The sequence below is a fragment of the Megalops cyprinoides genome, chromosome 4 (genome assembly GCF_013368585.1).
Source record: "Megalops cyprinoides isolate fMegCyp1 chromosome 4, fMegCyp1.pri, whole genome shotgun sequence".
Taxonomy (NCBI): domain Eukaryota; kingdom Metazoa; phylum Chordata; class Actinopteri; order Elopiformes; family Megalopidae; genus Megalops; species Megalops cyprinoides.
This window is the reverse complement of record NC_050586.1, coordinates 11,620,921-11,635,342: the sequence shown is the minus strand read 5'-3', so window position 1 is coordinate 11,635,342 and position 14,422 is coordinate 11,620,921. Positions and strand designations below refer to the sequence as shown.

Genomic DNA, 14,422 nt, shown 5'->3' with positions numbered 1-14,422 from the left:
CCATCTTTCTCATTCGTTTCAGGTCCAGTCAGGCTAGATTCTCTCTCCCTCACAAATGTTTTGTTTCTCTGTATTTCCTGTATGTGACAATTGGCTGAAAAAAAAATCATCCCAATTGCTCCTCCTGTTCTCCATTGATATAAACATCCTTCTAACCCCCTCATCTTGAAATCCATATTGTAACCTGCGCAATCTATTCTCTACAATTTAATTGCCCTCCTCTCTCCTAACCCTTAATTTTCTCTTTGCCACCTCAGTGATTGAGGTGGAAGGTTTTAAGTGTATGGCCGACTGTATTTTTCACTCCTTGTCTGGTTTATTTGTATCTGTGTTCATGTTGTCCTTTCAGCAATCTTAGAATACAGCAGCCCATGCAGCTATACCACAGCGATGGTGAGTCTAACCTCCTCACATTGGCAGTTGTTTTTCACAGCATGATTATTTTGAGATTTCACAACCTCACTATTCTTGTCCTGTGGTCAAACGAGAGCATCCTGTTCCTGTTTTAGTTTTCCATCAGCTTTGCAATTTATCTGTCCTTATTTCACTATCATTGGAGGAAACAAAGCCTCATTCAGACTGCGTTATTAAAACAACTACCCAACAAAGAACTGTTCAGAAAAAAAAAACTCATTGGATTTAATTTTGATTTTGATGGTTAGAATTAAAAATAATATCCTCTTCATCCAAACTTTAAGGTATCTTATTGCAGTTGTTTCCAAACACAAGGAGATGATATGCATTGTACAGCTCATTTTATTGTGTACCTCTGAACATGGAATCCAATTTTGGTGCTTCAGAGTTTCTTCCAATGCCACCATTGGCAGCACCAAAAATGGCACAGTACTCAAATGGGTTACACTCACACCACTCCTTCAGGCAAAAGTCACAAATGTCATTTCCTCTTTGTAATCTCCAGCCAAGCCACTTCCTGTTGGCAACCAGCAACCCCTCAGCAGGCCTGCCCTCTTTCTAAAACACCTCCCAGAGCATACCTTGATATTCTACTGCTCAGACCACAGCAGAACCCCAAAACCTAAAACCTTAAAGACAACCTCCGATGATACTAAGTAAAGATTGCACCCAGACAAAGCCACAAATTGCTTGTAATCTGTTATGGAATGAATCATGGTTTTGTCTTATTTTATTCTTCATCTCTTTTTTTTACTTTTAAGAAAGCAGTCAAAAGTATATCAAAAATGTATCGTGTTAAAGTACAGTAAAGTATGTTGTCCTCCACTTATATTATGGTAGCATTTCACAATGAGGAACCCCTAATTCTTACTAAGCAACAAAACAAGCTAATACAAATATCTTTGATGGTTTTGTAACCAGTTCCACAGCAGTCTCTTGTAAACCCCAGCGTGCATTTTTCAGTTTCTCTCCATTTGTACTGAACAATCTCACTTTGCATGCTGGGCACCTGAGGCAAAGAAGAGCAATGTTGAAGGGATCACCATCCATTTCAAATGCAATCTTTACAAATAATGACATAATAACATATCTCACTGGTAAGGAGCAGAGCTTGTGCTTCAAAGGTTGCCAGCTAGAATCCCTGCTGGGACTCTGTTGTTGTACCCCTGGGCAAGGTACTTAACCCGAATTGTTTCAGCAAATATTCAGCTGTATAAATGGATAATGTAAAAATGTGAAATATATAAGCTGCTCTGGATAAGAGCATCGATTAAGAAACTGTGATATAACGGAATGGAACATCCCCTTAAAATGTATTAATTGGATGAATATGCTTTAGGGGCTCATATTGAGATTGCAAAAATACTCAGTTGTTGTAGGAAATCTGAAATCAAGCATGCGCTTACTTCTTGTTCACAAAGAAATGTTGTAAATTCAAAAACAGGCATTAGATTAGGTGAAAAAAGAAACGAAAGAGCAAATCTGTGACCACTTTCACAGATCTGTGTACTTAATTTGAATACCCACTAAACTGTAAGGTGAGGAATGATTTAAAAATAGGTTACTTTTGTGCTTTAGTGTCCTACATCATTTATGTGTATGAAGATGGCAGATGAAGGTCATCCTGGCCTTCATGATTACTAATCAAGTCAGGGTGCAGCAATTCCCTGTAATGGAACATTAGTTCATCATATTGGCAGATTTAGTGACTGCAGCTGATACCCACAATACATTGGGGGGTTTAGAGGCGAAGTCTCAGAGGAAGTACCCTGCCTGTTCAGGAACCCAATTGGCAGCGTAATGTTGCAGCTCATAACTCTAACCAAAACTCTACACTGGCCCCTTGAGTCTGAGTAACATTCCTACACTGCTGCAATATTAGAAGAACTTGGTAGGGAAAGCTTTTTAAGCTCTCAACCAAGCAATGAGACTCTGGTGTCACTGAATACAAGGTAAGAATGAGTATTAAGAACTGCAAACCTTTACAGGTTAGTTTGTTTTTCACACATGCGTTGGCTCAAAAATTCCTGTTTCTCATTTCATGACTGAGAAACAATGATGTTTTTCACGCAAAATGAATCCCTATCCTATTCACATAAATGTCTTTACCTCATTCATGAGAGAACGTTGCTGTAACAAAGTGTACCCCAATCCTGGCCCTAACTTAGAATATACCATGTGTCTACCATACTGCAATGAGAAACCCAAACTGGAGAACTCAGTTCACCTTACATTAATATTGTGTTTTTGATGAAAATCAGTTTTATGTGTTTTCAGTACAAACAGCAAGTAGGCTTTACTTTTTGTTTGTGCTTCCAAAGGAGGCACAGGAAAGAATGTTGTAATTGTACCCCAATTTTATAAGCAGAGATTAAACTATCGACACTCACATAAATGCATTGCCACATCTCTGAGCACAAAAGTAAGAGTGAGAGTAATTATTTGCAGTATCATATAAAATACGACCAACGTCAACATTGGATTGAGAGAAGAAAGACTTTCTTTGTGGACACCAGAAGTAGAATGAGAGAGCATTCATGGTTTTAGTGAGGACCATGTGCCGGACACGGACCATATGCTCAGCCAATATGATCTCCAAATGTCTGGCAGTGTAACAGTCAGATTGCCAAAGGGCAGGCAGGGCTCTGCTCTGGAACCTTATGAAGAGTGAGGAGAAAATACACATCTGTCCTGTGAAGAATTATGGGAAGGAAGTATGGGATAAATTGTGAGGGATGGCCAGACGGAGGCCACTGGCATGTGACACGTGACGACCCACAATCCTGTAACTGTTAGCATAACTATCTCTAGCCAAAGTAGTTGAAATAAAGATACATTTAATCGTGTAATTTTATTGATTGAACACTTAATTCTTCTTTATGCTAACCAATAGTATCCTTTTGCAACAGCCGCGTGATCTGACCATCAATATGGAGCTACTCAAAGACTCTTTGCAAATTGTTTTTTTTGAAGTGGGACAGTTGAGCCATTCATATCACGAGTCACACAGAAAGGTGTTAAAACATGAGACATTTAGAGATGTCTAACAAGGTTTGTACTTTTCCTTTCACTTTCTGCAGATGTCTATATTTTCCATTTCACAGGAGTCCACTAGTTATTGAGCTTCAATGAATAAAATGAAGACAACAAAAATTACACTGCAGAGCTCTTACCTGCCTCCCCTCTTTTTGCTTTGGGACTTTGGGAGCTGCGATCAGTTGAAATGTTCATTATGACAATGACGTGCATTATTCCCAGTCCATTACAAGGGATGTCATCCATGTCAATAATTCAAAAACCTTTGACACTCAGGGAGAAGAACTGTGTTCCACTCAGTGCACATGTGAGTTTTTTGTTGACCAGTTCTTATAAAGCAAAATAATAATGAGGGCTTTTAAAGGCACACTGGAAAGAAACGGGAGCCAGTTGCACCTTAAAAAGAAGCTGTTGTTTTCCATATTTCTATCTTGTTCAAGGCTCAGTGGGATTTGGGTACAATTAACCTCACTCAGAAATGTTAAGCGGCAGAATTTTATCCTTTTAACCTGGAATAATGTGCTCATAAGCACTACACTCATTAGATGATAATGAGCTCTGGAGATGTGGCTGAAGTTTCTGTTTTTTTCTCTTTTTTCCCTGGCATTTCCCTCTAATCAAGAGATTTTCTCTTGTTGTTGCTCTATTTGCATTAATAGAGGGACTGTATTTTCCCCCTCATTTGCTGTCCAATCAAAGCAATCGATCAGAGATTTCCCGGCGTCTGAAGCCGCACGCTGTGTCTCGAGGCACAGAGAAGCTTTTGATATGTATATTGGCCTTCTCTCTGAAACGGCGCATGCATCTCATAAACAGCAGCCCCCCAGTCCTCAGCAGGAGCACCTGAGTTAAACCGAGCGTGATGTGAGGACTCTAAAACCTCGGCCTGGTCGCCTCATGTGTGCATTTGCCTCCCGCGGCTGCAACGCAAGGCTGCAATTTAAAAGTCATCTCACGGGCTGCGCAGCCAGCCTGAAGCCAGGGCAGATGAGTTATAGAGAAAAAAAATAACAGCTCACATATTTGTTTTATATTGTATAATAATCAAAATTAGATAGAAATGTGTATATAATTGTATAAAATTATATTTTTATAATTATATGAATATAAACAGACATATTAGAGTGAGGCAGGAAGGGTTGTGTCGGTGTACCCTTCCTCATCGTTATGATTGGGATGATGTCATGATCCGCAACCCACATCACCAGTGGCAGCGTCACTGTGAGTGACAGAACCCTAGATACCCATGTGTGGTGAAGCGTGGACTTCGAGCCAGGGCCCAGTCCCCCAGGCCCACCTTTGCTGTCACATCTGCCAACCAGCTTGACTCCCTGAATAATCTCTGGGCAGAGATTTATCCACCAATTGCCACCTTATTTCAACAGACGAAAGGGGAATTGCGAGCCTATCGTATCCGAAGGCCCCATACACAAACACTCCATTTCTAAAGTGTTTAGTTCTGACCCACCACACTCCTTCCCACCTGCTCCCACCTTTCCATCAACTGTTTCCTATTCTCTGTTTCTGAAGCACGGTAAGCCTCAGAAACAGCAGAGCTTGTCTTAGCAGTGGGCCTCACCACTCTGCGGGAGGCAGTGAACATCCCTACTCTGCCTACTGCATGGTGGGGTCCTACCTCACATCTGCTTCATGGGAGAGACGGGTGGATTCTGGGCTCAGCTGCAGGAATCTCTGAGGCTTCAGCCAGCTCTGTACAAATACCTGACATGACTGAAATAATGACAGCTGTTTCCCTCTATATATCAGAAACAGAAGATGAGAGAAGTGAAATGTCCATGTTTTCCAAAAGCTAAAAGTAAGGCTTTTGGGCTATTGTTATTTTGAGCTACTGTAGTAATACATTTTTTTTTTCTGAAAGTAATTAACACAGTCAACAAATTCAATTCATCTGCTTATGTTACTGAGCTGGCATTATATCATTGGCCTAAAACCATCAATGTAGACCACTAGCCCTAATGATCAAACCACAGTAATGGAAACTGTGGCATGCCAGGCATACTTGGACATTAGCCTACGTCTCTGGAACCCTAAATTAGAGAAACTGAGCTGGGGTGGAATCATTTTGCACATACCAACATCCACATAGGATTTAAGCTGCAAACTGCATTCCAGTCTGACTCAAGACAGCCACTGCAGACCTGATTTTTACATCTTTCTTCCAGAAGAGGGCAGGTTTGCATCTGTTGACTACCACTGGACATTCTGTTGAGTTGTTTATACCATACCATTCTGGTCATAATTCATAAAAGTGGATTTTAAGTGTTGTGTTTGTTTGGTTCTTTGTTTTTGCTTAACTCCGTGTAGTTTAATATAAAAATGGAAAGTGACTTTCTATGCACTGTTATATGTTTTAAATAAATGCTGGAATTTTTACATTTTGACTTTAGTTTAGTTCTTTTTTTTAAGAGAAACAAGTAAATTGTTTACTCATGGGTGCCAAAGCTGGAGTGTTTCCTTTATTCACACCAATTCAGTGCTGCGATCTTGGAGAACTGAACAGGAGTTTCCCCAATGGCTTCCAGGTGCTAGCGGTGTGCTTCTCACAAGAATCCACAAAACCTCCTTCGGGCTTCTATCATACACAAAGCCTATGGAATTTTAATGACCCCTGCTTTTCTACACCATATCATAGAGACAGAGAATCTGACACATTGACGTTTCCAGTTTGCACCCAGTCGAGTCCCATGAATGAATGTTATGTTTTCCACTTCGGGCTCTCAGTCACTGTCAGTCAGGGCCAGGGCAGCTGCACCCCTAGCAGTCGTGAACTGCTCATTTCAAACTGTTTGGGTTTCCTCCTACTCCAGTAATGGCTTTTCCTGCACAGGATATGAGGAGCATACAAAAGAGAGTGGAGCTCAATAACCCTCTGAGCTTTAGAAAAATTCTCTAATTATTTCTCTCCGTGTCCGCACGATCGGGAGCAGTAACGAGCAGTTCGGGTGGAACTGAACTGCTCCTCGGTTGTTAACCCAGGGGCTACCGTAGAACTCAGACGGCACAAAGCTGCCTGAATGCCTCACATATACAGTAAAGATGAAAACAAGCCGAAAGACTGCTGAGCTCTTGTCTATAGCAGAGGCCGCACCGCGAGGCTCAGTGACATTGCCGCTTTGATTTATTCGGTTTCGGACTCTAATTACTTTAACAGTTTGTGTTGCTGAGGGGTCTCTGGCAGTCCGCTTTACTCAGGGGCTGTTTGTGGTTAATGTTCTTTTATTGCATGTTTTATCAATTTTACATTTCTGTTGGAATGTTTCTTACAGAATTACATTGCTTCAAGTCGCCCGTCGTCATGTTTTCACAATATATGCATTTTAGCTTAGAACAAGAAAGGACAGACAGAGGCATTACAGAAGCATTACAGTCTCACACAAGAATTTTTTGCAGGAGTTCTGCATGATTAAATATACCATTATAACTACACTGTGTATTTCATATATTCTTTCGAACTGTTGCAATTTTACCAACAGAGAGCCAAACAACCTTACATTACCCTACATTAACACTTACATTTACTGACTTTATAATTATTTACAATTGAGATTATGCACCCGTTTACAAAAATTACACTAAATGAAAGTACTATGAGTAAACAGTAAGCATTATTCTTTTTTAAAATGAAAGAAAAAATAAACAAATAAAACATGAACCATGGCATGGAAGTGGCTGAAGAATTTGTTTCCTTGTGTCAGGGACAGAGTAGGGTTTTTATATCACACGTGATACTATTCCTAATCTTTCATAAAAAATACCAGCAACGGAGGAAAATTCTGGCAGAAGAACACAGAGGGCAAACACACTCCAGGTGGTGGGGTATTCTGAAGACCAGGATTAGTTGGGGGTAGGGGACACGATTTTGCTGAGGGGTTCACTTGGGGGAACCTTGTATTCACCCTTGTTGGGTGGTGAAAAGGGGTCAGTGATTTAGGAACTGGCTTGTCACCTGCTCACATGACATATAGCTTTCCTGTAGAACAGATTCAGACCCTACATATGCCTGGGTTGTACAGAATTCCCAAACATTAAAACCATCTGTGTGCTCCCCCTCCCCTGTCGGAGCTTGGCTTGCATCATACATCTGCACGCGTATGAGAGATCCAGCATTTTGGAAGGCAAACCTAACCGAAATATGCATTACAAGGAGATGAATTCAGTAAGACATTTCAAATGCGATCCAGTTGGTGCTTCCGCATACTGTGTACACCTCAGGGAGAAAGCTAAGCTGAATGTCAAATGTTTTAAAGGACAGTACGAACATGGTCTGGGATCTTCTCTTACAAGATGCTATTCATGCGTTTTTGGAATGTCGCAGTTCAAAAGCAGTCCTATTTTATGTCTATAGTCACAAGGGAACTGTGATACGATCACTTTGAAACAGAAGGGTATTCATCCCTATTGCTTTCTTATGCTCTATGATACTAGCTTGGACACTAGGATGGATATTATAACCCCATAATGGATGGATGAGAATATGATCGCGTTTAAGTCCCTGTAGCCGATGCGAACGATGTGTGTTTTTCACATCAACAGATGTTTTCCTCTGTCATCGTTTTTTCCCTTAAACCAAATCGTAGCGAAGAAGCCTATTAGTGGTTGTAAGATGAGCGGCTCGGCTGAGCGCAACACCACAGCTCAGCGTGGCAGCCCTCAAACCTAACAGCAGCTTTCTGCAGACACAAAAGTGATGCTAACCTCAGCTGAACACTGACTTATACAAACGCCGCGGTCGTTTCAAGGAGACAGGGGACGGCATGGGGATTAGTAGTAGTCTTCATCATAGTCTCTTGAATGGTCATATCCAAACATTTCTGACATGTTCTCCGATAAATAGGCAGACATCTCATCTGAAAAATAAAAAGCAGACCGACACTGGGTAAGGAAATGCTGCGTGCATTGCATTTCACCTGCTTGTTTACTATGTAGCACATTTCATTCACCATTGTAACCCTCCATTACAGCTGGGGAGGATCCAAATTGAGTTTAACTACTATGGTTCTTCAGCTCTGAGTATTGCATTTATTCAACTATGACATCTAGTCCTTAAAAATTAGTTTTCACTCCTTTCAAAAAATGATGAATATGAGATATGTGGGATTGAGACCAAGTAGTACTGCCTTAAATATGTGGTTCAAAGTTATGGACAAAGCAACAGAGAAGCGAGATTGAATGCTCCCCTTGTATCAACCTTCCTAATCCAGAGTGACTATGCTGAGATGGCTGCATGTGTTTGTGACTGTGTGTGTGTGTGTGTGTGTGTGTGTGTGTGTGAGAGAGAGAGAGACAGTATGTGTGCGTTTGTAGGTTTATGCATGCATGCATGTGTATGTGTATTTATGTGCGTTTGTACACACGTGTTCATGTGCACATGCATAGATATGTGCTTGCTTGTGTGTGTGCGTGTGTGTGTGTGTGTATTTGTGCTGTGTAACTGTAAAGCAGGAAAGGTTCTCCAACCTGGCCCCAGCACTCCCAGCACAGCCGATGCAGAGACACTACCCATCGCATTGTGGGCCACACAGCGGTATGTGCCCGCATCGCCTGGGGCAAGGTCCTCAATCTGGAGCCAGCTGGACAGCTCGTACTTCATGGGACCTCCTCGTGACTGACCAGCACACAAGAGACACAGGTTAAAGTTCACACACAGACAATGTACAGTCTCACATTGCCAAGGGTGAGGACAGTGCTCTGAAATTCTACTGTAAGGTCTCAGGCAGAAAATTCTAAGGCAGCCTTTTTGTGAATTTAGGACATTGTAATCTTGCAATCACAGGTCACATTTTCAACCAACAGAATGGCCACATTCATAGGTAATGTAAACTGCAATAGGTCACACAATATTGCAATACTGCAAGTGTGGTACTTTGTGCCATATCTTGCTGTTTATTTCAAAGGAATCCAATTTTATAGCAAGTTTAAATGAAATTCATTAGTTCTTCAGCTTACATGTTTACACATAATGTAAATCATACTAAGCAGTGATATTTGAAAATAGCTTTAAACCGGGTCACTGAAGATCAACTTTTGGTGGAACTGTTTGGAGATCTGAACATTTTTATTTTTGTGTATTTCTTTCTAAATACTATATTTATCATGTAGGCCTATACTAAAACGCAGAAATAGTCTCACTCTATTCAGCATTGTGTTGGCCACTCGTATACTGCTGTTTAATGGGCGTCACGCACTCAGTATAGCTAGAGCGACCACATCAATATTTTAACCTTAAGTAGCTGGCTAACCCACACTAAATCTGCAATTAGTTATTATGTATCACTAACATACTATTATGTATAACTGGCTGGCCACATAGTTACATTACATTATATAGCCAAAATAGTCAGCTAATGTTAGCTGAGGAACATATTTTTGGTAACTGCTACTTACTAAAATATAGTACAGTCATCTGCATCATATTGTAGGCAAATTCCCTCACAAGGCACCGGATCCCCTGGAGTGGAACAGCTGGAGATGTGTGCAGCTAGCTAGCTAGTAATATCCAGCTGCACTACCACACTGCACAATGCATTTACTTTTAGTTAACCAGTTTGCCATGTTGAATTTTTAAAATACAAACATGACAGTTTTGGTAGTCTGAATATCACAGTGAGTATGGAAACCATCTCTTGATGATTTTTGACAGTTAGTGATCACTCAAAAATCACTAATCACTGTTTTTTGCTCTACTGCCTGTCTTTCTACACTCTCTTACTACCTTTTTGGGAAAAAATGGTTGTTTTCACAACCATTCAATAATACACCTCCATTTATTGTTTTGAATAAATTCACATATTCAAATAATTTGTTTGAGTTGGTTATTTCACAAGACACAAAACACTTACAAATGTTCAGCTGTCTGCATGATAAAAGGCAACAAAGAGTTTTGTAGCCTTACGCAGAAAATAATATGCAGTTGCAGTTATGTGTGTAAAACATAGTAATTTTTAGCTTGAACAATAATATACAATAATTACATGACTGTCATGAATTATTGCAGTGTATCAAGTCTGTCGTTTACGTGGAATGTGTTTACACTTAAACTAAGTAGTTCCCATTAGTATTGGTTGTCAGTGGTACACAGTGTAGGCATGGTCTCAATCATTTATTTTCAGAGTACTGCTTGATACGTTAACATCAGCAGCGTTAACAGTGGATTACAGATGCAACATCATCTAGTTATTACAAGTACGTGACATCCAAACTTTTTGCATCATTTCAATGGCTATGATGATTAGGCACATTGTGCAAAGAGTACACACATGGGACTTTGGATGATGTTGCAAAACCGTCATCGTTCAAATGATGTTAGGTTGTGCGTGCAATATCTCTGATTCGGTAACATTCACCTGTACAGAAATGTGAGGGTCATCTCCCGGGAGAATTACGTCATTACCATCCTTCCTCCATTCAATTAACGCCATCGGATATGCGAAGACCTCGCACAGGAACGACATGCTGCTGCCGGTCGCGTTTACAATGTTATGTGGTGGAACCTTAATCAGTGGAACTTGAAAAAAAAAATAAAATCAAATCAAGATCACGAGCTTATTCTGTGAATGGATGTGTGAGCTGAATGTGGCAATCCATATCTTGGCGCCAGCTAGAGGCAATAAATCTTTTCTAACACCGGTTGGGAAAAGACACAAAAAATGTCCTAATAGCTGACAGTAAAACTTCCTCGAGGACATAAAAACGGCTGTGTTCTGGAGCAAAGGAGAAGGCAACAGGTCGTTAAACAGCACATGCCCACAGCCTCGCTTTTAAATCTGGAAACAAATTTTTGAGTCTTTCAAAAATAAAATTTGTTAAAACTGAAGGAAAAAACAACTTTGTGTTAGATTTTTTTTTTGTTTGTTTGTTTGTTTTGGGGGATGCTGTTTGCGTGTTTTCACATGTACATAATAGCCCCTCTGCCAAACTGTAGCCTACGCTTTTCACTGGTGAAATATGGGAATCATAAATATTAGTTTATGTACAGATATATGATCAATATACAATACCTGTTTGGCAGGGACCGTTGCCCTTAATACTCAGTCCAGCCGTAGAGAACGCAGCCTCTTTAAACTGACAAATGTTCATATACGTTCTGCCGTCCGAACCACACACTGCCTCTTGAAATTTACATACACACTGTGGCTCGGGAACCTCTCCCCGTCCCAGATCTGAGATGTCGATTTTGCACTGAAGATCTGAACCACAGACACCGTAAAAGCTGTTTCTGGAGTCCAGATCGCACGACTGTCCCTCCAAATTCCCGCACTCAGGGCAACAGCCGCAGCTGTCCAAGACAACTCCTGCTCTGCAGCCCGCTGCCACGGGACACAGCTCTGGCGAACAACGGTCGCACTCAGACGCATTTTTGCCGTCTGTTTCATCCTCCAGTAACGTTAGGTCAAAATCGTCTGGTTGAACATCCTCTTCAATGTCCTCGAGTTTGTTGTTTGGGAAGCTTTCAGTCCTTCTCAGGCTCATCACCATCAGTGCAAGAATTACTCTACCCCATGGCATCGTGACTGCTTTAAAAGCCTATGACTAGACAGCTATCTTACTATGCACAGATTTAGCTGGACTTCTAAATTTCTCGAATCTATGGACGTATTAACAAGAATTTGTAAGACCCTGCTGTTGATATTAATGAATAAATCTATCTTCTGTTCAACTCACTGTTTTATGTCTTCTAGAGCACCATCAAATTTCCTCTCGTTTCCAAATGTTACTGGTTTCACTGAATGCTCGGTAGTCTTCTCTCAGAAACTTCTGCTGAAGAGAGCTTGTAGCCTGCAGCTCCTCTGGTGCCTCCGGTCTCTTGTGAAACAGTAACAAGATTGGTTAAAAAAGAAAGAAAAGAAAAAGAAGCGCTGCATTTAAACGATAGAGAGATCTGCGTTAAAGAAGCCTATATTTTAGCGGTCCTCTGGAAATTCACTAAATCCGGTCAAAATAAAAACGACAGGAAAGCAGTAATCCAACAAGGAACAGAGCGCACCTCCTTTGATGTCTCTGCTTTCTCCAGTCTCTCACGCGCTCTGCATTGATCCCCATCCCCCCGGCGGTGTCCTGTCTGTACCTTGAGTTGAAATGATTGAGAACAGCCTCACGAAGGACTGTCTCAGCCGAAAATCATGAAGTGGGCAATTTTAACAAGCTTTTCTTGGGAAGCTTCTCTTCGTTAGCGCGTTCCCTCCCACTGAACTGTTTATGCTTCCAAATATTAAGTTACAGACTAAGTCGTTTTAATGGTTTGCAGCCAGCACCATCCAGCCTATGTAAATGCATTTGGGTTAAGCAGTGCCCACGTTCTTCATGCGAGTGTTATGTAAGGAATTCTTTTAAAAGTTTTGATAGAAATATGAGACTATGCCACACATTGTGCCCAGGACCGCCGCCACGAGATGGCAGCAACACATAAAGATTTACAGGTCTGGCGTGTCAAAGATTTTGATAGTTAAACCACTACTCTCGATGCAGTTACTGAGAAAGAATATCAGATAGGCTAATCACCATTAAAAAGTATGAGTTGAGAGCTGTCATGCAAAATAGTATCCTCGGGGTAAGGGCCCTGAGCTATTCTGTTCTGCAAGGCATTTCGAAGGGTCATGCTGGAACGATGTGCATTTTATTTCCTCCAGGTGTCGCTTCTGCCCATTAATGTCCGATTCTAGCCATTTAAATACAAAAAAATGTTTTCTTCCATCAATCAATATAGCCTATAACACAGCATGCCATTTCTTAAATTGTACTTGAAACTGCAGTTGTACTGAAAACTCGCATAATAAAATGTAAAATTTTATTAGTATTACAAACACGCAATTCTTTCTTATTTTCCACAAATGACTGGGCACAATCAGAACCACCCTCAAAAGAGGACACAGTTAGTATATTGAACAATTTAAAGCAATTCGTTCGTTAGGCACATATATAATTTAGTTTGTTAGCACTTCATATTAAACTAGCAGATATAACAAATTTCTGTGGCAAGACTGAATAACCTTGATGCCGAGGTATCTTAACTTCCATAGTCAGTTTTTGACAACTGAGCGTGTAAAGATGTCAAATTCTTGGATTTAGTCATGACATGTAGATTGCATATATGTTATAATCTGACGTTGGAATTTTTGTCACACAAACATAAAAATGTATGTCTAAAGAATTTCACAGATAACTGTGACCAAAATCCAGTGTGTTCACCGTGGGATTCTCTGATTTCAAGGTCTGTGAGTACTTTTGGCGAGAAAAATGCCGAATATTTGGGTAGGAATGAGAACATCACCTATGTCAGTCATGCTACGATTCCAGAACAATTTATTAAATAAAGCTATAGTGACAACCAATGACAAAGTTGTCGCTCCAAAGTCTTTTTGTTTGTGTTCCACACAGCAGAACAATGCTTCCCAGAGAGACACTGACACGTGCCCACTGTCAGGGATTAGTTTGGCTTTCAGTTAATGTCGTGAGGACTACATTAGGTTCAGCCGTCAGCATTTCCAAATGGATTGCATTGATGCAGGCTTAAAATGTACAAATAACGTTTATTCTGAAGAGAAGAACAATGCTTTTTGCAATTCGGGTGTATTTTAGCGTGAACTGTGATAGTGCCCCTAATATCCAACTTACTTTGTGTAGTAAGCTCATCGCCTAATTCGTCCAATAATAATAATTAGACTATGATAATTATGTGAAGTCAAAAACGGTAATTAATGAGAAGCATGTGTTTTCAATTCGATTTATGAAGTGGCAAACATAGTGTAGGCTATAGGGCATTCTCTTGTTTGTTTGTTTGTTTGTTGTTGTTGTGTGTGTGTGTGTGTGTGTGAGAGAGAGAGAGAGAGAGAGACTTTTAAAAACATGTTAGTGTCCCAAGTTTTCCGTTCTTTGCAGTGGATGAATGGAGGTTACTATCATTCTTGCAAAGAAGACAGTTTCCCTTTAAGAACCATGTAAACAAAGACCCGCT

The 14,422-nt window shown here is 40.6% G+C and overlaps 1 protein-coding gene across 1 annotated transcript; it reads right to left on the bottom strand.

Moving 5' to 3' along the window:
* Positions 1-8,227: 8,227 nt before the first annotated feature.
* On the bottom strand, positions 8,228-11,976 carry kazald3 (Kazal-type serine peptidase inhibitor domain 3). Its single transcript, XM_036525923.1, has 4 exons — positions 11,469-11,976; positions 10,815-10,975; positions 8,929-9,076; positions 8,228-8,318 (listed from the first exon to the last, which is right to left on the bottom strand). Exons 1-4 carry the CDS (start codon positions 11,974-11,976, stop codon positions 8,233-8,235), a joined length of 903 nt encoding a protein of 300 aa, XP_036381816.1. The 3' UTR covers positions 8,228-8,232.
* Positions 11,977-14,422: the final 2,446 nt, after the last annotated feature.

Coding starts and splice junctions, on each gene's coding strand:
- kazald3 (XM_036525923.1), bottom strand. CDS start 11,976: ATGCCATGGGGTAGAGTAATTCTTGCACTGATGGTGATGAGCCTGAGA. Junction 10,976..11,468: donor CAACGGTCCCTGCCAAACAG/GTATTGTATATT, acceptor TTTTTTTTCAAG/TTCCACTGATTAAGGTTCCA. Junction 9,077..10,814: donor ACCCTCACATTTCTGTACAG/GTGAATGTTACC, acceptor TGTGCTGGTCAG/TCACGAGGAGGTCCCATGAA.